This window comes from Nuphar pumila, chromosome 9, assembly GCF_984573655.1.
Source record: "Nuphar pumila chromosome 9, dmNupPumi1.hap1.1, whole genome shotgun sequence".
Taxonomy (NCBI): Eukaryota; Viridiplantae; Streptophyta; class Magnoliopsida; order Nymphaeales; family Nymphaeaceae; genus Nuphar; species Nuphar pumila.
In genome coordinates, this window is record NC_143257.1 from 109,042,679 (window position 1) to 109,067,741 (window position 25,063).

Here is a 25,063-nt window from a genome sequence, read left to right on the forward strand (position 1 = left end):
CTGCTCCCTCACTTGTTGAATAGCATTCTTCGTTACCAGTTATAAGGTCTTGGTGTAATGCCTCAAAATTTTAATCTGAAAATCATGAGATTTTTTTAATACATAAATAAATGTGGGACCTTCACTATGATATTGCCTCAATAGAATGAAGCTTTAAAGAGTCAGCATGCTCATGCACCGACATTTAATAGCTTCTTAGAAATAGATTTAAGAAAAGACTACCATTGAGTTAGGATCCATTTTCAAATACTTTTTTAAAAGTAACAATGAAAATCATTTACGAATAAATTTGGTTAAAGAGATTGGGCAAGTTACAAAATTATCAAACCATACACTGAATTAAATTGAGTTTGCCAATCACATAAAATAGATTAATTCAGTCTCATAAATTTAAAATAATATCAGAGTCCATATAATGTCCCAAATAACAAATTAATGTCTAATCCAAAAGTGCTCGAGCAAGAAAAAGATTTGGCTCTCGACCTACCGCAACATCTTGCCATCACGAGGCATCCTTAATCAGTACCTTATGTAATATTTAGGGTCATACTCATCGAGTGTCAGTAGAGTCTACTAAAACCAACACAAGTAGACTGAATTAATATACACTAAATATGTTTCATTCACTTATAAACATTCCTTTAAGCAGACAACCATTTTACACATGCTTTCAATCACAATTTTATATCACAAATTGATTCAGACACAAATACTAAACTTATGCATGAATGCAATTGCATAACACAAATAAATTCATAAACAAATACTAACTTTATGCATAATCAAATAGATAATACATGCACTTACTAATATAAAACAGGTAGTTTTTTCATGTGTGTGATTTTAACTTTCTTTATTTAAGTTTTATTTGTAAATGATGCATTCCATGACTAAGTTAATGCACACACAATTATTATTTCACTTTTAGCTCTGTACGTACTAGCAAAGGTTTAACTTGAATCAAGGCCACGACTCAAGAGGGGTATATTCAAACAAATTGTGTCTTAACTTTGGATAGACACCAATCACCAATCTTGGGTGAGGGATGAACTTGTCGAGAGAGAGCTCATGTGTTCTTTATCTTCTACCCTGCGACTACAGTAGAGGTTTTTTCTAGCTTCGTGATTGAGAAGAAACAACCTTTTGTGCTTAAAACTTAGTCCCATAGAGCCGAAATATCGTTTATCCTCTCATTGTAAGCATAAATGGAATTAATGTTCATACTTAGTTCTTTTATTATATTAACCCTATTGTCTTTTCATGCACACACATAATAAACTTATCCCAAGGTTTCGTGCTTCTATTTTGAGCACTCTGATGCATAATTTCAATATCATTTTTACATTCATGCCATACATATTAACCTTAAAGCATTAGCATTCAATCATGCATTCAACATTGAATATAAATAACATCATGCATTCACATTGTCTGGTATCATAAACACCAATACACATGCATTTACATATTTCAGTAGTATTAACATTCAATCAGTAGCATGCAATAATAGGGTATTCAAGTGGCATGCTTTATCAAAACTTAGAACATGCATTCGGACAATCTCATAGTGTACAATTGCATATCCTACATTAATTATTATATCACACGTTCATTTTATCATTATTGAAAGCCTATGCTTCACGCAATCAAATCTGGCTCGTACTCGATTAAGGGTCCGGTTAGGTGGGAATTACCTTGATGTGCACATACTGAGTTCAGGGTTCATTTTTTTGTCATGGTTTTTTTTTGTTTGTTGCCTTTCATACCCCCACAAACCTTCGTAAAGACTCCTTGTAGATTGGGAGTTACGATCGATTTCCTGAGTAGTGGTCGGTTCCCAATTAGTACACTTAAATAACCAAAACAAGTAGATGCCTAATAAATAATTTTTTATTTATTTTGCAACTGTCACATGCAGTCATCAAAAACTAATAGAATTTTTTTTGTCTTGTTGAGACTGCAACTGAGCTGCGACAAGTCTGGTCGAGGTGCACCAGCAAGGTCTCACCTTGCTGGCCACCTGCGGACCAGTTAGACGAGTTGGGGTCAGACTCACCCCAGTCTGTTGTAGACCTTCAGGTGCAGCAACTGTTGTGCCTGCTCAACACTAGAATACTTATGCTATGTGCTGCAGGGCACTACAGCCAGTGACATTACAAGCACAGCCGGCTGGGCATCGGCAAACCTCAGCCGGTCTGTGTAAATTTTGTTTTTTTCTTTGTTTTATTTACACCTTCATAATATGTACTGTTTCAGATGCAGAAAAGACAACAACACGTAAACTACATGTAAGACAACGTTACACGAACGACAAATACAAAGAGTGAACAGGTTGACAACGAATGCTATTAGTAAACAACATGATTTAGGTCATGCTAAATTTTTCACAAAACTGAAACCGATTTCAATTTAAACATGAAAGTTACATTTGAATCATGTTAAGCAAAGGTCATGACTGATCCACAAGTGGATCAGTCTTTTCAACTCGTGCTTCCAAAAATGTTGGGAATCACTACTAGCATTTTTCTTTGTTTATTAAACCGATCAGTCCCAGCCCAATTAGGGAATGATCTGAACAGCTCCTGAGCATTGCCAAGAACTGATTCACAAGTGGATCAGTTCTGCACCCGTATTTAAAAAAAAATGCTATCCATACCCGGCATTCATATGGGTAGCATTGTATTCTTCTTTTTCATCTGATCAATCACGGCCCAGTTAGAGACTGATCTAAACTACTTCTAAGCCTTGCTAAGAAATGATCATGAGTGGATCAATTCTCGAATCATATCAACGATGCTAAAAAAAACTTATTTTCATACCGGAATATTTTTACCCATAATGACAATGCATTCATTTTATTACATAAATCATGCATTTAGGTATATTTTATTAGCTTACACTTCATGCTTATGATGTTTTAGGATTAGAGAAGTCATGGTTTAAATCTTGAGAATTTAGAGTTAAAATGAGAAAATTAAGGCCATTTTATGGTTTTGGACCGGATCTCAAGGCAATGTGGATCATGACCCAATCCAAAATTACTTGAATTGGGTCTTGGATCCAATCTTAAATGTCCAGCAAGCATTTGACCCAAACCCATTTAAAAAATTTAGAAAAACCCTCTTTTGAAAATGGTGCCTAGCATAAATTATTATTTTAATCTTTGTTTTAAAAATTAATAAAATTCAGGGCTTTAGTGTAAATTAGTATAAATAACCCACATAGGGTTGGCGTAAAATCATCTTCAGCTATTTTAAGCCTCTCTCTTTTTATCTCCTTTACCTCCTCTTGATCTCCCAAAGAAATCTTAATTGTTCTTGATCCAACTCTTCCTTCGTCCCTCGTTGTTGTTGTTGTTGTTGTTGTTCTTCTTCTTCTTTTTCTCACTTCTGTCTAGCAATGAAGATGACTTTGGGAAACAAATCAGAAGGGTGTGAATAGATCATCTACCATTGAAGATCATTCTTCCTTCACCTTCAATCGTCGAATTCACTGGAAGTGAATTTCTAGTGAGTTTTCTACACCTCCTTGTAAATTTTAGCATAGATAGTTAGTTTTTGTTCTTGCTATTGGATTGATTATCTTAGAGAGTTTCAAATTTTGTACTTCTTATTTTTTCAGAGGTTTGCATTTAGAATCCATTTCATTTTCAAGAAGAAAAATCAATTTCTTAAATAGCTTTTGTGCAATTAAAGAGATCAATTAATCTCATTGCATTAATTTAAGGATTTATCTTTTGAATTTTAGTTTTATTATTGTTTCTTAATTGCAATAAGATCACATCAGATTAGATCCAATCAATGGATCTAAATAAGATTTAGGTTTCTTTTTGTCTTATGGTAAAAAAAAAAAGAGAAATGATCTATGCTTAATTGAGTTCAATTCAATTACAGCCTTAGGTCCATCACTCTCATAGCATAGATTTTAATTTTAGCAAATAACTATTGTTTCTTTCATTTGATTCTGTAATTAGCATAATTAGATATTAGATTTGTGATTAGAGTTTGGATTGATTCATTCTTTGATTCAATCTAATGGATCAAAGAGGAAGAAATCCATAATTCTGAGTTTCTATTTTAGTTTCAAATTGCGTCAGATGTTTATTTTAGGATATCTGGAGAATTCAGAATCCAAATTATAATTCATAAATTAAATTTGATCCGTGTTTGAGTCTAGTTGCTCTCTACGAAAATTCAATACGGTCGGAGTCCGATTGATGGGCCGTTCTGAGTTTTTTCTGGCTGCATATTCCGATATCTTTATTTTCTACAACTTTCATTTCCTACATTTTTCTTAGTTTTTGTTTTTAGATTATCTGGAGTTTTCGGAATCCAAATCCAAATCCGTAAAATGGATTGGATTCATTAATGAGTCTAATTTCTACTATGAAATTTGTATTTATTTTCAATCTATTTTACTAGACTAAATCTATAAAATTTTGAAAATTGTTAGAAGTTCGACAACAATTTTCAGAGTTTTAAAGTTGTTCTTTCATTAATAAATCAAATTTTACTTTGAATTTTTCAATTATGTAAATTGGATTCTCTTCATTTATGTGTTTAGATCATATCTAAAAATATTGAAAAGAATTGTAATCCAATTACCATATGATTCTGTCAAATTACAGAAACATGTTCTGACAAGAATTTCTGCAATAGTCAATGGTAGAATTGTAAATTCAAGTAGAAGTTACATTTAGATTAGATTTTGCATTTTTGTGTGTTTGTTTTTGTGTTTATAGTAAGTGGTGCTATTTTCTGATTAAACATCATATATTTGAGGTGAATTTGAAGTTGAAGCGAAGAAGCAAAGGTGAAAGAGTTGTAATTTTAGTTTTGTTTCGTATTTTCAATTCGTAGTTAATTAGGGCCTTCTTGGCCACATTCAAACTTGTAATTAATTTTAATTTCAGCTATTTGGGGTTTGTAATAATTCTTTAATTTTTAGCTTGTAATTACTCTTAAGTAGTTTAATTTTTCTTTCTAAGGCAATAAATAATTAGTCTTTGTGAAATACTAAGTTTACTTAACCCGTTCCCCGTGTTCGATCTCGGTTCTTACTACTTGTGAGAGTTGTATTTTTAAATTTGGTAACCAACTTTGATAAACATTTTTCATAAAAATACCTTTTAAAAATATACTTCAAAACGATCACACCACATAACGTCTTTATTTTTTTGTTTTAGTATTATTTATTGTTTTTTTGACACATCAGTTCACTCCTAAAGCCCTAAGGACTGATATGGTGCAGTTCATGGGGTGAAATTCTATCAAACCATAGTCTACAAGTTTTTTCCCATTTTGGGGGAAACTTTAGTTCAATACCGAAATCGAAGTCTTTTTCCAAAAAATGATTTTTAGTGTTTGTGAAATCAAAACCTATATAAGTTCCAACAGTGTTAGGACTGATATAAGGTTCCTATATCAACATATTACCCCAAAATATGCTCATGCATACTTACCCTAATCTATGAGTATTGGTTTAGGACCCCTATGTCGAATCGTCAAAACTGTTGTATGGAAACACCAAAGATGTTAGTTCATTGGTTTGAACCGGGTTCTCCTCCGAATTGTAGTTGTACCTCCATGATCAACCGCTCCTCTAATGAAGTTCCAAACCTCCAAAAACATGTGAAAGAAAGAGGCGAAAGAGAGAGAATAGAGATAAGAGGAAAGGGGTTTGGAGAGAAGAGAGAGAATAAGGCAACATAGAAAAGGGGGTTGTGAACCCTCTCTGTTTTATATGTTCATTGGGGTTTCTAACCTCCAATGACATTGTTTTTCCCTCAATCATTTGCAGCCCTAGACTTTCCCCCTTTCCAAAAATCTTTTGGTATCTTAATTTATTTGATATTTAATATACATTTTAAAAACTTTAGTTTTTAAGTCATTTTAATTTATTTGGTATGTTTTAATATATATATATATATATAAAGGCTTGCATCTTGAAGAGGTTCTAGCCAATTTCAAGAAATCCCACTACGTCCCACCCTAGGTATGCCTATTACTAAAATATGAAACTTAGAAAAATACCTAAGTTAGCTATTATGACTTACATAGACTTACTTCTTTGACTTTAGGTTTAACGAGGTTCTCCTAAAAAAAAATTTGTTTTTTTTTTCTCTTTCTTTACAATGTAGGAGATCCATTAGGCTGGGCCCACTTAGGAGGGACGTCCATCCTATTGGACTCCTATAATTTTATTAATTATAGTTTTGTTCCAATTTTATTCCATAAAATTTCTGAATTTAAATCCTAAGAGCTTTTCTATTTTGGATCTCAACCCAACCAAGATCCAAACTCATTTAAGTAAAACTAAATTTAACCAATATCCATGCCCATTTACTAAAACCCATATCTAAATAAAAATTCAAATTCATATGACATTTTTCTCAAATTTAATTAAATTCTGCATGCAATTGAAATCCAATTTAGCTTTGAATTTAAATTCAATTTCAACCCTTGATTAAATTTTGATTCTTTTTAATATATAAATTCAATCTCAAGTTAACTTTAAATAAATTTTTTATTTTTTACCTAATTCAAAATTGTTATTAATTACCAAAAAATCATAATTATTATATCCAAATTAAAATTAAAATTTTAAAATCAATTTCAACAAATATTTAAATTAATATATAATTTAAATTCAAATTTGCATTCCAACTTAATTCTACTTTAGATGAAACTTCGAATCAAATCCAAATCCAATTATAATATCCAAGATCTATTTATTAAATATGAATTAAAAATCTCAAGTTGAAATTCAAATAAAAATTTGATTTCAAATATACACTCAATTCAAATCACAACTAAATTAAAACTCAAATTAAATTCAAAATAAACTCCAAAATTAAATCCAAATTATGTCCAATTTAAATCTAGATTAAATCCAGTCTAAAAATCAAAACCCAATTCAAAATAAATTTATAACTTGACATTCGTCCCAAATCTAAATTGGAGTTCAAATAACAATTAAATCTCAGCTTAGGTTCAAACAATATTTTAACATCAAAGTCATCTTTATTCCTCATAAAAATGTAAAAAACTTCACTAGTTTTACACTTGGCAATCCTTTAAAAATTGTCTATATTTGTTTGATTGTCATGTACTTAATATTTAGTGGTTTTGTCTACCCTATTGAAGATAGGGTTGACTACGTACAAACATTCAATTAGTTAGATGTGGTTGGGGTTGACTCTGCACAAACATTAAATAGGGGTTACAGTGGTTATTAGTTTTTTGAGTGGTGGTTGTTAACTAAATAATACTTTATGTGGATAGTGAAAGAAGTTATGATGACTTATGAAAGGGTAGGGGTATTTTACTATAGCACTGATCAACCGCTTTGGAGATCAATATTGGTCTCTAAAAACAACTATAAGGAATTTATAGTAATGATGTCTCATAAAACTGGATATGTGAAAGAGTCAATGATCTTATGATATAAGTGTTCTCCAAAATTAGATGACCAATATATGTGAATATATATCTCGAATGATAATGTTGTAGAATCAATGTTATATAGTGGTGATGTTTAATTATTTATTAGTAAATCTATAAGTGTTGGTAAAGGTAATCAATAAACCATTGTTTACGAAGTTAAACAAGAAGTTATTGATTGCAAAGTTATACAAGAAGTAGTCAGAAGTGATGCACAAGAAGCAGTCAGAAGCTATGCACAAGAAGTTGTTGATGATAATCTTGTGAATAATAAGCATCTATCTTTGGCACATTTATATATTGAGCTCAGTCCTTTGGAAAACATTTCACTATAACAAACAATTAATGATGAGAGGATCATTGTAAAGGATGCGGAACCATGTGGGCAAACCAGTGTTGGTGGTCTTCATCACAGTAAGTTGGATGACAGCCAACCTTCCAATAAAGATGACAAATCTAGGTAAATGTTGTTGAATTTTCTTATTTATGCTTAAATTTGAGGTGTTATTTTTACTACTAATCTTGAAAGTTAAAAATGCAAGAATGTTGCATGCACAAACGAAAGTAAAGAGAGTGATATATACGCTAAATTTTGATTTAGTATATGCAGTTGATCAGTTCATTTGAGGTAGTAGCAATGATAACCATAATGAAGAATCCGATGATAGCGATAATGATGACTATAGTATGTCGGTTGAGGAATCAGAAAAGATATGAGAAGATCGAGATTGTGATGATATGGGATAAATAATAGCAGGTGAGAACGATGCACGAATGACATTTAGAAAGTCAAATCCTTGGTTTTCGTTCAACGGTTTCTCATTCAATGAAGAACAATTAAAAATCAATAAAATGAAAGCATCTGAGTTGTATAACGAGTTGCACAATAAAAAAACTCAACGATTGCAAATAGTTTTAGTGGTTAACAACATACTCAAACGATGAAGAAAATGCTTGCAGTAAAAGACTTAATGATCTTGAGTAATGTCACAAGTTTTAAGAAATCATGTGATCAAGAATAACTATAAAGTAACACTTGTGAATAGTTATAGCAACAAAATAATTATCGTATGCATGAGAAAGAACCCACAAACTATGATTGATTGCTCCTGAGAGATCCATTATACAAAGATGTGCATAATACCATTCTATCTTTGATCTTGAGCAATGCTGCAAGTTTTAAGAGATCATGTAATCAAGAATAATTATAAAGCAACATTTGTGAATTGTTGTAGTAACAAAGTAACTATCGTATGCATGAGAAAGAACCCACAAACTATGATTGATTGCTCCTAAAATATCCATAGTATAAAGATGTGCATAATACCATTCTTTCTAGTAGGTATGACAGGGAGCATACATGTAGTAAAGCAGTGGGAAACTTTATAATTAAAAAAGTGCATTGCAAGTGGATTTCATGTGTTATTCACGAACACTTGCACGATAATATGAAGATAACTCCAAGAGAAATCATGAATGACATAAGTCACGAGAAAGGTGTTAAGGTTAATTATAAAGAAGCATGACGTGGACGAGAATTGACCAGGGAGGCAATGTATGGTTTATTCAAAGAGTGCTTCAGGATGCTTCTTGCCTATTGTGGTCATTTGATGACTACTTAGGAACGCTAGACATCACCAAAATAGATTTTAGTACATGTTCTTATCTTTCGTTCATGCATCAAAGGTTTTTTAAAAGATGCTCTTCGATTTTTATTGTAGAAAATATATTCTTGAAAGAAAAATATATGGGTATATTGTTGTTGGTTCATGGTATTGATCCTAGAGGCAATATATTTTATTTTCAATTGGCAATGAAAATAAGGTTATGAGAATGAAGAAGGTATGCAACAACGAAAATATAATGAAGTGCTTCTATTCAGAGAAGAAACATGGTTGGTCAGTGAAGTGAGTATATCACATGTTGTTTAGTTGTTTATTTATTATATTTGTATATGAATTCATTTAAATCTAACATGATTGTATCACTTATTTTGATGATGCAATATTTAGAAAGATTTATAAAGAAACTCAAAAAGTATCAAATAGAGAAAATACAAGCAGGATACCGACTATAAAAGACCATTTATTGTACCCCTATATTCTATTTTGATAATAAAAAATATAAATATAATTTTAACAGAATGAATAAAAAACCTGGATGTCATTTGGATATAAAGTTCATTCATGGTTGTATTTTAAAACTTTATTACAATTTTGCATGTAAGGTTGACAAAATTTACAGTTGTTTTGTTTTGTTTGTGAATGAATTTTAGTTTTATATTTCAAAAGTTCTGTTTGTATATATTGTTAAACAAGCGAATTTAGTTTTTAGCAGTAAAATTTTTAAAAAAATATCATATATTTGATAAAATTTCAGACATAAGTAGAAAATTCATATATATATATATATATGAATTTGCAAATAAAATTTACATATATACATGCAAATTTACATAAAGAATTCACATGTTTACATGTAAATTTGCTTAGGAAATTCAAATATTTAGTTAGAAATTCCCAAATTTAGGAGAATTTTGCATGTTTTGCATATGTGTGATATGTTCGGTATATGTGTGAATTTTCCACCCTTTTGCGAAATTTTGCACATAAGGAGAAAATTCGCCTACGTACAAATTTACATAGAAAATTTGCAAATTTAAGAGAAATTCATATCTTTTGTACATGTGTGAATTTCTCATCATTTTACAAACTTTTGCATATAAGAAAAAAATTTGCTGATTTTGGAGGAAACTCGCATGCAAATTTCTCATCCTTTTGCGAAAATGAAGTTGTTCATTCATTTCATTCTTTCACTAAACGAAGTTGTTCATACATTGCATTCATTCCATTCTTTCATAAAATAAAGTCACTCATACATTGCATTTATTTCATTCTTTCACAAAATGAAGTCGCTCAAACATTGCATTTATACTATTATTTTATAAAATGAATAAATGATAATACATTGAATTTATTTTTTTCCCATAAGAAATATTGTTTTTCATTGCTTGTTTCATGGAGAAAGAACATAATATGTATAGAGACACTTCCATCTATTGGGCCTCAAGAATGTTGCATATCACCAAATTTTTTATGAGAAAATAAAATAAATTATATGATCATTGATTCTACAGTCTGCGTTGTTCTCCTGATTTTTCTTATCCCACCCATATCATTTGATTAAATGCTGACTATGAGATACGTCGACTCTGTGTAGATGAGGAGAAAATATAGTATACCATCGATTCTACATCATCATCATCCAACACATCTATCTGCCTATTATAGTTCGTTAAAGCCACAGACACCCCATCAATTCTATATTATCATCGTTCATGTTCTCTATAATGAGAACATGTTTTCAGATAATTAACTATAACACTCACCAACAACTTACAAACTTTCATTTCTTATCCCACCCATACCATAAAATGCGCTTACCAGAAAAACTCACCATCGATAAATTTTTGCAAATGAAAAAAGTATCGAAAATCTTCTTACCATCGATGCTTGGCCATAAAAAAACAAACATAATTTTCCACTAATTGGAGATCACAAAACCCTAGTTTCTGTGAAACCCTAGCATTATTTTTATAATATGCTCATACTAAAATCCACAAATATGAAAGAAAATTATATTGTATTCATCACTATTATTTCCAATATATAAGAAATTTGCAAATCTAAAAAAAAGCCATATATAAAAAGCATATTCGCAATGACACGATTTATAAAGTTAGTGCCTAATTTATAATCATCTTTTCTTAATGCAAAATTAAAAGAAATTCATATCTTATTACTTGCATAGATCCACCATATTTGCAGATCTCCTTGATGATATTCATAAATATTCCATAATATTCACATATATAACTTAAGCATCATAAATATTCTACAACATTCCATAACTTAATATGCAAACTTCCTTTTTAAAAATATTAAATGCGACCCTCCCCACCTACTAGCAGTAAATGTGATGCTTCAATATTTAAGACAGTGCTTCAATATTTACAAAATGATACTTCAATATTTATAAAATGCCAGTTCACATATATTTTATGCAGGCTATGTGAGGTCTTCCTCATAAATATATGGAGACCACATTTCTCCTGTCTTTAATCATCACCTAAACATATATTCACACCTTGTTTTCACACTTGATTCACTCGTGAAAAACAAACTTACTAAAAAAACTATAAGGATTGGCTGAAATAATCACTGATGAAGTGCCACTAATGTGTGTTTCACCAAAAAAAATTGCCAAAATAGTCACAAAAAATAATCGTTAAAAATTTTGTTAGGGAGAAAGAGGTCTAAGGACAATCGATTGGTGACCACAAGAACCTTAGGTTATGCGAAAATAGCCCTAGATTGGGCATAAAAAGTTTTAAGAAACAAAATGTCACTTTTAATACTTGTGAAATTCTCAAATTGTAAAGGAATTTTGCATCTCCTCATGCAAAACTTTATGATTTTCGCAAACCTTTCAGGAATTCCATAAACATTTAAGAAATTTTGCAACCACCAATGTGAAACTCTTTACGAAATTCACATTCTAAAGGCTTATATAAACAGGTAAATTCACATGCCAAAACAAAATCTTGCATCACTTAAAGTGAACATCATAAAGTTCATGAATTTCACAAACTTTTTATGAATTCTGCATCAAAAGTAAACTTTCTTAACAACCAACGCGAAACTCTTGATGAAATTCTTAATAAAGAGATTTTCACAAGAAGTATCACATAATTCATGATTTCAGATGAGGGTTGCGAAAGAAGCGAAAAGGGATTTCACATGGACGTTGCGAGGCAGAGAAGATACATGTGTTCATCATGCCAATCTACTTTATTGGGATGTAAAGTACCCATTGTCACATTGCATATTGTGCAAAATTCATGATTTTTGCAAAAAATACCGTGCAAATTTCGTGAGAGGTAACGTGCAAAAATCGGCAGTTTGTGATGACGATGAAAAGGTCTTAAAAAAGTTCGAACCTCACGTCAAATTCATCGTATAGACTATCATTTTTCGTTAATATTTACTACCCTCGTTAATAAGGAGCTCCGTAGTTAAAAATTACAATATTTTAAGTTTTTTAATGTTTTTCGCACATCTGACCCAGGTTGTCTGGTCTACCGTCAACATGCCTGGGTAGCCGATACGCGTATTTAAGATTTTGCCCGCCAGGGGACCCGTCTATGACACATCTCCACGGAGGTAGACGGCGAACCCACATATAAAATGTGGCCATCTACGTGGAATTGAAACCAAAGCGCGTATAAAACTCTACCCGCCCCCCACCCCGATGACCTCTTTCTCTCTCTCTCTCTCTCCCTTGCTTTTCCTCTTCCACCTTTTGGTTCGCGAAACTCTTCTTCGTCTCTCATCTGCCTCATGTTCTTTATCTCAATCCAGTAATTCCCGGAGGGCGCTTGCTCAGGGCAGTGGTTTTCTCGATCCCAATCAGATCAGATCTGACTGCACACGAACACACGCATACAGACACACATACGCAGAGAATATGGTAAAGGACATGGAATACTACGACGTCTTGGGGATCAGTCCCACAGCCACGGATGCAGAAATTAAGAAAGCTTACTACATCAAGGTGAGACCAACTCCATCTCTCTCTCTCTTCTGCCATTCCGAATGATGAAAGCTTGCTCTTATGTGATCCGACTTGTTATGTGTTTATCATCACCTGCTTTTGGGCTTAGATTCGGTTTGTGGTACGGCCTGTTGAAATGGATCTGTCTTGCTTGTGTATGTATTGCGGAGTGTGACTGTCTCGTTAACTTTTGGGGCAGAGAGGGCAGATTAAAGAACTCACTTCCTTCCAGCTAATAAGCCCTACTGGTAGTTCAATTGGACGTGTTCTCGTAACCCTTTGCTTTCTTGGTTGGGTTTGAGGTATCCCCTGCAAAGCCTGGATCCCCAGTGAAGGACTTTTCTGGGAGGGACATGCTGTCATCGCCTACACCCTATTCTGGATCAGATTGCATTAACAGTTCTCAAGCTGTCATTGTTTCCCATCTCCGTCTTGTGCAGAAAGCCTATTTCATTTCATAGCTGCGGAGATCTGGAACGGAAAAGCACTTCCACGCTTCTCCTGCAACAAACTAGTATTTGTAAAAGGAGAAAAATTCACATGGTATGGAAACCTACTAAGTGGTAACTTCCAAATTCAGAGAAACAAGGCAATCTTGAGCCAAATTTTATATAGAGAGAATAAGGGTTCCTTTTTCTATAAAGTGAGGATTGAAAAAGGATAGGTGCAGAAACTCAATAGAAGCTGTTGCTACAAATATGGTTGAGGGTTGGTAGAAGAAGCTGTCGATTGGAACTCCCGGGAGATGATTGTATGTATTGGAATATCAAATGATTAATCACAACCTCTCCCAAAGGGGGCCTGTAGCAAATAACCAAATATAACACTTGGGATAAGGGCGAGGTAGGTAATTCTTCTTACATCTCTTTGCTAGGGGCCCAGGTATTATATGATATACTCCCAAAATAAAAAACCTTGGACACTATGAGAAAATCATCTAGACTTAACAAGATCTATGACAGACCACGGTTATCAGACTAGGAAGTGGACATGAAAAATGATACAAAAAGCGAAAATGAGAAGTGATGCATTTTAAAATGTATATGAAGCTAGAAACGAGGAAGAAAAAAGCAATATAAGAATTGAATGAGAATCAAAATGGAGCACAAATAAAAACTAAAATAAAAGTGACACTTCTTAAATTTCATGATTTTTTATTGTAAGAATTAAATTTTTAACAAAATTTAAAAATGATGATGGCCAATTTAGAGAAAGCACATGGAAGTGAGTGAGAAGCGTGAGAGAAAACACATGAAAAGTAGAATGAGAGAACATATAAGAAGAACAAATGAAGTGTGTGGAAAGCATAGGCGAAGTGTGGGAGAATCAAGATTCCATCAAGTTTTGGAATCGAGAAGTATCACGCCTCTGAAGCGAGTTTTCATAAAGCAGACTTCCCACCTATCTAAGAAGCTTTAGATAACTCTACTCTCTGACGGATGTAGAAAACACCTTATCATGTTAAGGAGTGAATTGGAGCTTTCCCACCTAGAAAAGATAGGCTTGAATAACCTTTGGAAATGCTTCAGCTCTGTCATTTATCACAAAAATGCAAAGTTCAAATCTTTGTTATCTATTTTAAATAATTATTTTCATGATGGCTCCATTTGAATGCATTTATAAATGTTTTTTGCTATTTATCTTTATTTTAGATAATTATTTTCATGTTTTTTCTGATAATCAAGTTGAGGGATAACCCTCATGGGATTGCAACCTTGATCCCTTGGTTAATGATCGTGTGACATAACCATCCAACTATCTCCTTCGACCCCAATTATTCTCATGTTTGACAGTTTTATTTGTAATTTTTAAACAAATTTTGATAAATAGAAGTACAAATTACCGGTCTCTTAGAAACAAGCGGGCCTATTTTTTTTTCTATTTCTATTTTCTCCCATTTCTCTACCATCACCACCGCCCCTAATTCACTATTACCACTATCACCACCACCACCACCACTCATTCTTTATTGCCGTGACCTCCATCCCTCCAAATTACCACCCTCATAATTACTTCTTCTCATAATCACAAATATTGGTCTCCGCTATATCTTGACAAGGCAATTTCTCGTGATAATATAGGCTTAGTTGATAAATTTCAGAAAAAAAACTCAAAATTTAAACATTTTGAAAAACATAAAGATAGTAGAAATAAGTAAGAAAATTTAGTTGCACATATAATAAATGAAATTAGTTAAAAATATAAAAGAAAGAAGAAAAAACATATTTAAGATATAAAAAAAGTAAAAAGATAAAAATAACTGATAATATCGTGATATATAAATTTTTTATATGTTCAAAATATTGCTAGAATTTGTCTTTATCATTTTATGAATTTACAATGATGTTTTCAAAATATTGCCTAGCTGTGAGTGTTTATTCATCATATCACTACTGCCATCACCACTACCAATCTACCACCATCTATTTTTACCACCATTGCCACCACCACTGACCCCTCCTCTTTATTGCCATGACCATCCCCAACATCACTGTTGTCATCTATGTCACATAGGTGCGGGTCCAGCGATGCGGCACTTTAAAAAAACTTGGGTGCAGGAGGGTATATATATATATAATTCAGTTAATGACAATAACACTAATTTTTAACAGTAATTTTTTTAAGTCTAGATTTGGACATTTATGACCCTGGGTGCGTTGACCACACCCAAGCTCGGCTTGACCGCACCAGATGCCACACCCGCACCCGAGTCACATCACGTCGACACAGGTGCGGCACCCTGCTGGCCGAATTCCTGTGACATATGTTGTCGTTCTTCACTACCACCGTCACTACTACCGGAACCCCTTTTCCATTGCCATCACGACCCCTTCTTTATCTCGATCACCAGCACCATTGTCGCCATTGCCTCTTCTTCATCACCACCACCACCACCACTTCTTTACCACCATCAACACTACTTCATAGCCTCCTATCCACCACCTATCTCTCCGACTCTCTCTATGCTATGTCATTAGGGACTCTTCAATGAGGTGCCGCACCCGATGTGGTCAACCTGACCCTGGGTGCAGTCCACACACCTAGGGTCATTTATGTCCAACTTTTGGACTGTGTATATATATATATATATATATATATATATATATATATATATATATATATATATATATATATATATATATTTGCTGCACCCCCGCACCCAAGTTTTTTGAAAGTGCCGCACTCGCACCCCCACCCATGTGGCATAGTCTCTATGCAATCAAAAGTGCTAGTCAGCTTGTAGCCGGTAGGCCCCTAAAAAGACTAGTTGAGGACTAGGTGTGATTAGTCAATATAAAAAAAACACAAAAAGTATAAAATGAAAATATAATACATACAATACAGTAAATAGCTTAGATTAGTAACATGTATACATACAATAAATAGATCAAATTAAACATTCATTCTTAATTTCCTATGCATGAGTCACATGATCAAATCAATAAATATTAGTGTTATTTTAGGTTTCTCACAAAAAAACGTGAAATCTATATTCTTCACATATTGCTCGCTTTTATTAGTGATTTTTTCAAAATATCACTTAAATTTGATTTATCACAACTATATAATGTTTTTAATAAAACACGACAAAACACTCAAGCATTTCAAACGTCTAGTGCCAAAATTGATTTAAAGTGAATATAGGCTTGAGGAACTTTTATAGGTAGATTGAGATAACTCTTCTCCATGCATGCCCAATATGGGATTGTTCCTCTTCAAACCTGCATAAACATGTTAGAAGCTTAATAGTGAACTTAGCACTTCTCTTTGCCATTATTGGTCACCCTTACCTTCTTTCCATTCTCCAAGTTGGATGTGTTATTACTATCTCCTTTGTGCTAGAGTTTCTTTGACACAGGATTATAACACCCATATCCCTTTTGTCCTTTCGGGTACCTTGTCCTTAAGAAACAACACTTCTTAGTTCTTGAAGACTACTTATCTCTCTGATGAGGAGGTATCAAAACAAAACATGTACTTTCGAAATACTCTTAGATATCCACATGTAGATATCTTATGATACATAGAACTTTTAAAATGGAGAAATTTTCTGAAGAGCACTTGGTGGTATATGGTTAATCAAGTAGACTGCTACACCAACAACTTCTACTCTATATCTTTGTCATACAACTAGTAAATAAGAGAACTCTAGTGTTCTCAAGAATATGCTTATTTTTTTTTCGGCCTCAACTCTGTTTGGGGATATGTACATGACTTTTGTTGCACAATCCTATTTCATGAAAAAATGTTTGGAAGTTATGTCTAATATATTCCCGTCTTGGATTTGAGTGAAGGTTTTTTATTTTAGCAGAGAATTTAGTATCAATGAAAATGCAAAACTTTCTAAAAATTTTAAACAATTCACTTCGATTTTTTATGAAGCATATCCATATAAATCTTATACAATTATCTATGAAGGTAAAAAGGTAGGAAGATACTCTTTATGAACTAATAGGTGAAGGTCCCCATGCATGTGAATGTACAAGATTAAGGGCTCTATCAGATTCAACTTCTCTAGACCCAAATGAGAGAGCGTGAATCTTACTTAACTTGCAACTCTCACAGTATTTAATTTGATCAGATTCCAAAACCCTGACCCACCAAGAACTACTTATGACAATGCATGATGTAGCCTAGAACTAGACACGTGACCCAATAGATGATGTCACAAATTTGAGGTGTCCAAAATTGCAGCACTAAAGCTTGATTTCGAAGTACCTTGAGATTCCAAATTCAAAGAGTTCAAGTAGTAGAGTTGCTCTCTCCTGGAACCAGTCCAACCCTTCTCCCTTAAGACCAATTCTGCATATAAGAATTGTTATGAGTTAAAACAACATTACAATCCTGTTGTGTAATTTGGCCAAAAAAAGTCAAATTGATAGCAAGATAGGATAGGGTACAAGATAGACTTTTGAAATACTTTGCTTGTTTACAAAATTAGAGAGAGGGGTGACAAAACTAATTTTGACACGTTCATGATTGACCCATTTGCAGCACGAAATGCGCCACAACATGGTCTATGATTGGTTAGAATCTATGTCACATGGGTGCGGGTGCGGGCGCGGGTGCGGGTGCGGGTGCGGGGGTTCGGCACTTCCAAAAAACCCGGGTGCGGGGGTGCGGCAGGGGCAAAAATGTCAATATATATATATATATATATATATATATATATATATATATATATATATATATATGGGATCGGGATTCCCCTCCCTTACGAATCTATTTTTTTTTTAAAGCAGCTGTCTGCTGCTTTTTTTAAAAAAAAATAAAGCAGCTGTCTGTCAGCAGCTGACAGACAGCTGCTGTCAGCCAGCTGACAGAGCTGCTTTTTTAAAAAAAGAATCCAGCTGCTGTCAGCCAGCTGACAGAGCTGCTTTTTTAAAAAAAGAATAGCAGCTGACAGCTGCTGTCACAGCTGCTGTCAGCCAGCTGACAGCTGCTGTCACAGCTGCTGTCAGCCAGCTGACAGCTGCTGTCACAGCTGACAGACAGCAGCTGACAGACAGCTGCTGTCAACAGTTTTTTTTTTTTAAAAAATTCGCAGCATAGGTGATAGGGCAATTTTTTTTTAAAAAAAAAATCCAAAAAAAAAATCCAAAAAAAAATGGACTTAAATGATCCTGGGTGCGGTCAACGCACCCATGATCATTTGACCGCACCCGATACCGCACCCGCACCCGCACCCGCACCCGCGTCGAGTCGCGTCGACGCGGGTGCGGCACCCTGCTAGCCGAATCCCTGTGACATAGGTTAGAATAGACTCATTGGCAGTCACTTGATAAGAAGTACTTGAGTCTATCAACCAACCATAATTAATACCTGAATTACCTGCCAAATGTAATGAAATGGTGGTCTTCAACAAAGGCACAAATAACTCACAAACAAGTGTCTATTGGAGACACTACAAGCATGACCCTTGAAAGGGTATAAAAGGAAGAACACTTGAAAAATAAATAACACTTTATTCATGAGCAAAATGCTTAAGAAGCATGGTTATTTACATTGAAGGGGTTCACCCCTATATATACAAAAAGTGGAAGAGAGAGGAGAGCTCATTTTGAGCTCTCCAAAAGAGACGTTGGATTCCAACGTCTCTTAATATAGCTGTTGGACTACAGTCCAACAACATTTATTATTATAGCTGTTGGACTATAGTCCAGCAACATTTATTATAGCTGTTGGACTACAGTCCAACAGCTATTTGCACAGTCAAGTTCCAACATGAACTTGACTGGATCAAATATCTAGTTTCTATTGAACTAGATGCTAAAAAAGAAAATAAAGAAAAATAGAAAAAGAAAATAATAAAAGAAAATATAATAATATTAAATAATATATATATATATATATATATATATATATTACAGTTTACATTTTAACACTCCCCCTCAAACTTACGGTACAATGAACGAAAGTTTGTCTAAGAGGAAGTGAAATCTGGGAGCAGCGAGAGGCTTGGTGAAGAAGTCTGTTAATTGATATTCTGATGTAACATATGGCAGATCAATGGTTCCATGTAAGTATTCCTCTCTGACATAGTGACAGTCCATCTCAATGTGTTTAGTTGTTAAATTATGTATATATAAATATATATACATATACTTATATATATATATATACATTTGTATATATATATAAGTATATATACGTATATATGTATATATACATAATTATATAGCTTTTTCCTGTTTTGTATAAACCAAAAACCCGATAGGGGTGTTTTGGTAATTCCATATGTATTTTTTGTCTTTTTACTTTTCTTTCTTTTTTCCCTTTTTCTTTTTGTTTTTTTATTTTCTGTTTTTGCTTTTTGGAACCGTAAAGGGGCCCCACCCATCTAGTTGTTGGGGCCCCAACAGTCATATTTATGACCGTTGGGGCTCTCAACGACTAGAAGGGAGCCCCCTTTATGGTCCCTCTAAAGTGCCCTCCTCCTCTATAAAAGGAGGAGGTTCCCCCTTGTAAATGTATGGGTTTTTACACCCCTCTCTTCCTTTCTTCAATAAATCCAACTTATGACTTTGAGTCATTTTCTATATTCTTGAGTTTTTGTGTGTGCACATTTGGTGTTTGTGTTATTGGCTCTTGTAGTCACTCTTAAAAGAGTGACTTTTGCCCTATTGGTGCTTCTGTCTCTTTTCATTACATGGTATCAAAGCTCGGTTGGTGATTGGGCTTTTCTTTTGTCATCTTGGAAAGCGTGCCTCTCAAAGTTTTGAAGAAAGGAAGTATATTTGGTGCCGATGGAACGTGACTCTAAAGTGGAGCTCTCTTTCAAACTAAATGGGTCCAACTATCTCATGTGGGCCTCCGCTATGGAAAATCATCTAAGAGGTAAGAAACTTTGGGGCTTTGTTATGGGAACTACTCCCGAACCCTCTCTTGTTCTTACCAAAATTGAAAATAAAGTTGAAAAGGCTTTAGATGGCGATGAGCGCATTAAAGCCATTAATGAACATCAATCCAAAATCGAGGATTGGGAAAGTAACCATGCCAAAATTTTGGCATGGGTTATGAACAATGTAGATCTTAAAAATTGTGCTAATATTGCCAAGTTTAGAAGAGCCAATGAGGCTTGGTTTTTTCTTAAGGGTATGTATACCCAAAAGGATCTTGCTCGGCAATTCTTTTGTCAAGAAAAAATTCGTTCCACCAAACAAATGGATATGAGTGTCCGGGACTATTTTAGCTCTCTAACCCCTCTTTGGGATGAGCTTGCCCTTCTTGAGCCCAAATGGGTTGCTCCACAAGATATTGAACTTAGAAGGGAACAAATTGAAAAGGAGCATTTTTTTCAATTCCTTCATGGACTTCGCCCGGAATTTGAACAAGTGAGGGCATCTCTTCTCCATAGAAGCAAAGCCCTACCTATTGAAGATGCTCTTGCCGAGGTATGTCAAGAAGAAACTGGACTTGGCTTGAGCATTAGGAACGATGAGGTTTTGGCCGTTAATAGGCCCGGATCAAATGTTAAAGCATATAGACCTCCCCACTTTAACAAAAATATCAATGGGCCTAGAAAGGGGATCATATGCCACTATTGTAATGAACCGGGGCACATTAGACCGGTTTGTCCAAAGCTTAAAGGAAAGGTTGCCGCGGTTGGAGAAAATTCTCCAAAGAAGGAAGAAAGTACCAAAGAAGGAGATATCAAAGAAACTCTTAATCATATCTCCGAAGTTCTCCAACACCTTCTCAAGTCTTCTCCTTCAACATCCGGAGCCGCCATCGCCTACTCTTCATCACCTCCAGGTATGTGGATACTAGATTCTGGTGCTTCTTTTCATATGACATCTCATAAAAACTCTCTTTCAAATGTTTTTTCTGAACCCATGTCCTCCTATGTTTCAACGGCCGATGGAACATCATTAAAAATTGAAAGTATTGGAACACTTGACTTCAAAAATTCTCAAAACTTTTTTGTTCCTAAAGTAAGAGTTGTTCCAAAAATTAATTTAAATCTTTTTTCCGTTTCCAAAATCACCGACCATGGATGCCAAGTCTCTTTCTCACCTAAAGATTGCATCGTGGAGGATCTCCAGTCAGGGAAGCTGATTGGGCAAGGCCATAGAAGGGGTGATTTCTATTTTATGGACTTTTTGACGCTTCCATCTAAGTCATCTTGCAATCTTGTTAAAGACAAAAGTATTGGAATTTGGCATGAGAGACTTGGTCATCCAAATTTTGTAAAAATGTCTCTCTTCCCTTTTTTGAACAATACTTGTAAAGACAATCACATGACTTGTAAAGATTGCATTTTTGAGAAATCTAAAGCTACTCCGTTTCCTCAAAGAAGTTATTTTACCACTCGGCCATTTGAACTTGTTCATTCCGATGTGTGGGGACCTTCCCCAATTTTATCTAAAGGAGGTTTTTCGTATTATGAAGTCTTTATTGATGACTTCACTAGATTTACGTGGATATACTTCCTAAGTCGCAAATCTGAAGTTTTCTCTTTCTTTAAGGAGTTTCATGCAATGGTTAAAAATCAATTTTTGGGAAATCTATCTATTCTTAGGTCCGATTCGGGAGGTGAATATATGTCTAATGATTTTCAAAATTACTTGAAAGAAAATGGAATTTGTCATCAACGTTCTTGTCCCAACACTCCGCAACAAAATGGTCTTGCGGAAAGAAAGCATAGGCACATAATAGAAACTACAAGAACATTATTGATTTCAAAAAAAGTCCCAAAATCCTTTTGGGCCGAAGCGGTTATAACTTCAACATATCTCATCAATAGAATCCCTTCATCCTCTTTGAAAAATATTTCTCCATTTGAAAAACTTTACAATATGTCTCCCGATTATAAAAGATTAAGAATTTTTGGATGTAAATGCTTTGTTTTAACTCGCAAAAATGATAAACTTTCTCCTAGGGCTATTGAATGTATTTTTTTGGGATATGGCGAAAAACAAAAAGGATATCGATGTTTTGACATAATTAAGAATAAACTTTATATCTCAAAAGATGTCACATTTCTCGAAGAAGAAAATGGTTTTTTGCATTAACCAAATGAAAATATTGACTATTCCTTTTTATTTGACTTGTTACCTCAAGAAAACATCATAAATGATCATATTGATCTTAATGAACCTCTTAATGAAGATCTTGTTGAACATCCAAATAATGACCAAAACTTAGAAGAAAATGCTTCAAGACAAATACAAGTCTACTCTAGAAGGAATGAAAGAAATCCTCCTTGTGCCCTTGAATGATTTTCTCAAAGTGAGTCGATAGAAGAAACCTCTCAAAGAAGATCAAATCGCATTCCTAAGATTCCAAATAGATTTGTTTCTTATGACTCTTTTTCCCCTAATTATCGAGCATGTCTTCTTGCTCTTCACTCCTTTCATGAACCATCTCATTACAATGATGCTAAACAATATGCTCATTGGAATGAAGCTATGGAGCTTGAACTCAATGCCCTTAAAAATGCACAAACTTGGGAAATCATTGATCCTCCCAATGGCAAGAAACCCATTGGATGTAGATGGGTGTTTAAAGTAAAAACTAAGAGTGATGGTTCATTAGAAAGATATAAGGCTAGGTTGGTAGCCAAAGGTTATGCCCAAGAGTATGGGGTAGACTATGATGAAACTTTTGCCCCAGTTGCTCGAATGACTAGTGTTCGAGCCCTTATTACTATAGCTTCTGTTAAAAAATGGCCCATCTTTCAACTTGATGTTAAAAATGCCTTCTTGAATGGTAATTTAAATGAAGAAGTTTATATGGAACCACCTCTAGGTATGAATTTAAATGGAAAAGTTTTAAAATTAAAAAAGGCTTTATATGGACTTAAGCAAGCTCCTAAAGCTTGGTATGACAAGTTTAGTAATGTTTTAATCAATTTAGGTTTTTCTTCTTGTTATACTGACACTGCTCTTTTTGTCAAAAGGACAGGTGACTCCATTATTATGCTTCTGCTGTATGTTGATGATATGATCATCACAGGGAATGACAAAAAGAGAGTAAATGATGTTAAGTCTATGTTAAAAGATACTTTTGATATGTCTGACCTTGGTTATTTGAGATATTTTTTAGGAATTGAAGTGGCTTATTCAGCGCGTGGGTACATCTTATCTCAAATGAAGTTAGCTGCAGAAATTTGTACCAAATCAGGAATATCTGATGAAAAGAAAGTGGAGACTCCTGAAGTTATCAATGCGAAACTAAGACTTGAAGATGGTGTTCTTCTTGAAGATCCAACCCCCTACCGTCAATTAATTGGATCTCTCACCTATCTATCCATCACACGTCCAGACATAGCTCATGCGGTTCATGCAACGAGCCAATTTCAGCATGCTCCTACTACGGTTCATATGGCGGCCGTAATGAGAATTGTGCGATATATCAAAAATACCATCTCCAAGGGACTCTTCTTATCCTCTTCCTCATCTCTTGAATTGACTGCCTTTACTGATGCTGACTGGGGAGGAAATCCCAATGATCAGATCTCAATTACGGGTCTTTGCATTTTTTTAGGTGAATCTCTTATCTCGTGGAGATGCAATAAGCAGCAGAAGGTCTCCTTATCATCTACTGAAGCTGAATATCGAGCTATGGCAATGACAACTATGAAGATTGTGTGGCTCATAAGTCCTCTTGGTGACATGGGCGTTCACATTTCCACTCCCACCAAGCTCTATTGTGATAACAAGAGTGCGATATACATTGCCAGCAATCACACCTTTCATGAGCGGACCAAGCATATCGAAATGGATTGCCATTATGTTCGAGACGAATATCTCAAAGGGACCATCACATTGCCATATGTCACTTCAGAGCATCAACTAGCTGACTTCTTCACCAAGGCGCTCCCAACTCCACGATTCATGTTTCTTCTTGGCAAACTTTCGGTCTTTTCCCCGTAAAGTTTGAGGGGGCATGTTAAATTATGTATATATAAATATATATATATATACATATACTTATATATATATATATATACATTTGTATATATATATATAAGTATATATACGTATATATGTATATATACATAATTATATAGTTTTTTCCTGTTTTGTATAAACCAAAAACCCGATAGGGGTGTTTTGGTAATTCCATATGTATTTTTTGTCTTTTTACTTTTCTTTCTTTTTTCCCTTTTTCTTTTTGTTTTTTTATTTTCTGTTTTTTGCTTTTTGGAACCATAAAGGGGCCCCACCCATCTAGTCGTTGGGGCCCCAACAGTCATATTTATGACCGTTGGGGCTCCCAACGACTAGAAGGGAGCCCCCTTTATGGTCCCTCTAAAGTGCCCTCCTCCTCTATAAAAGGAGGAGGTTCCCCCTTGTAAATGTATGGGTTTTTACACCCCTCTCTTCCTTTCTTCAATAAATCCAACTTATGACTTTAAGTCATTTTCTATATTCTTGAGTTTTTGTGTGTGCACATTTGGTGTTTGTGTTCTTGGCTCTTGTAGTCACTCTTAAAAGAGTGACTTTTGCCCTATTGGTGCTTCCGCCTTTTTTCATTACATTAGTGCGCTCATGGAATGTTCG

The 25,063-nt window shown here is 34.1% G+C and overlaps 1 protein-coding gene across 1 annotated transcript in view; it reads left to right on the forward strand.

The window, feature by feature from the left end:
* Window positions 1-12,762: 12,762 nt before the first annotated feature.
* LOC149828837 (chaperone protein dnaJ 10-like) overlaps window positions 12,763-25,063 on the forward strand; it is a 76,327-nt gene continuing 64,026 nt past the window's right edge. Inside the window, exon 1 of the mRNA XM_090017755.1 lies at window positions 12,763-13,055. Within this exon, the coding sequence (XP_089873881.1) occupies window positions 12,969-13,055 (87 nt within the window). The 5' untranslated portion in view covers window positions 12,763-12,968. The remainder of the gene's footprint in view (window positions 13,056-25,063) is intronic.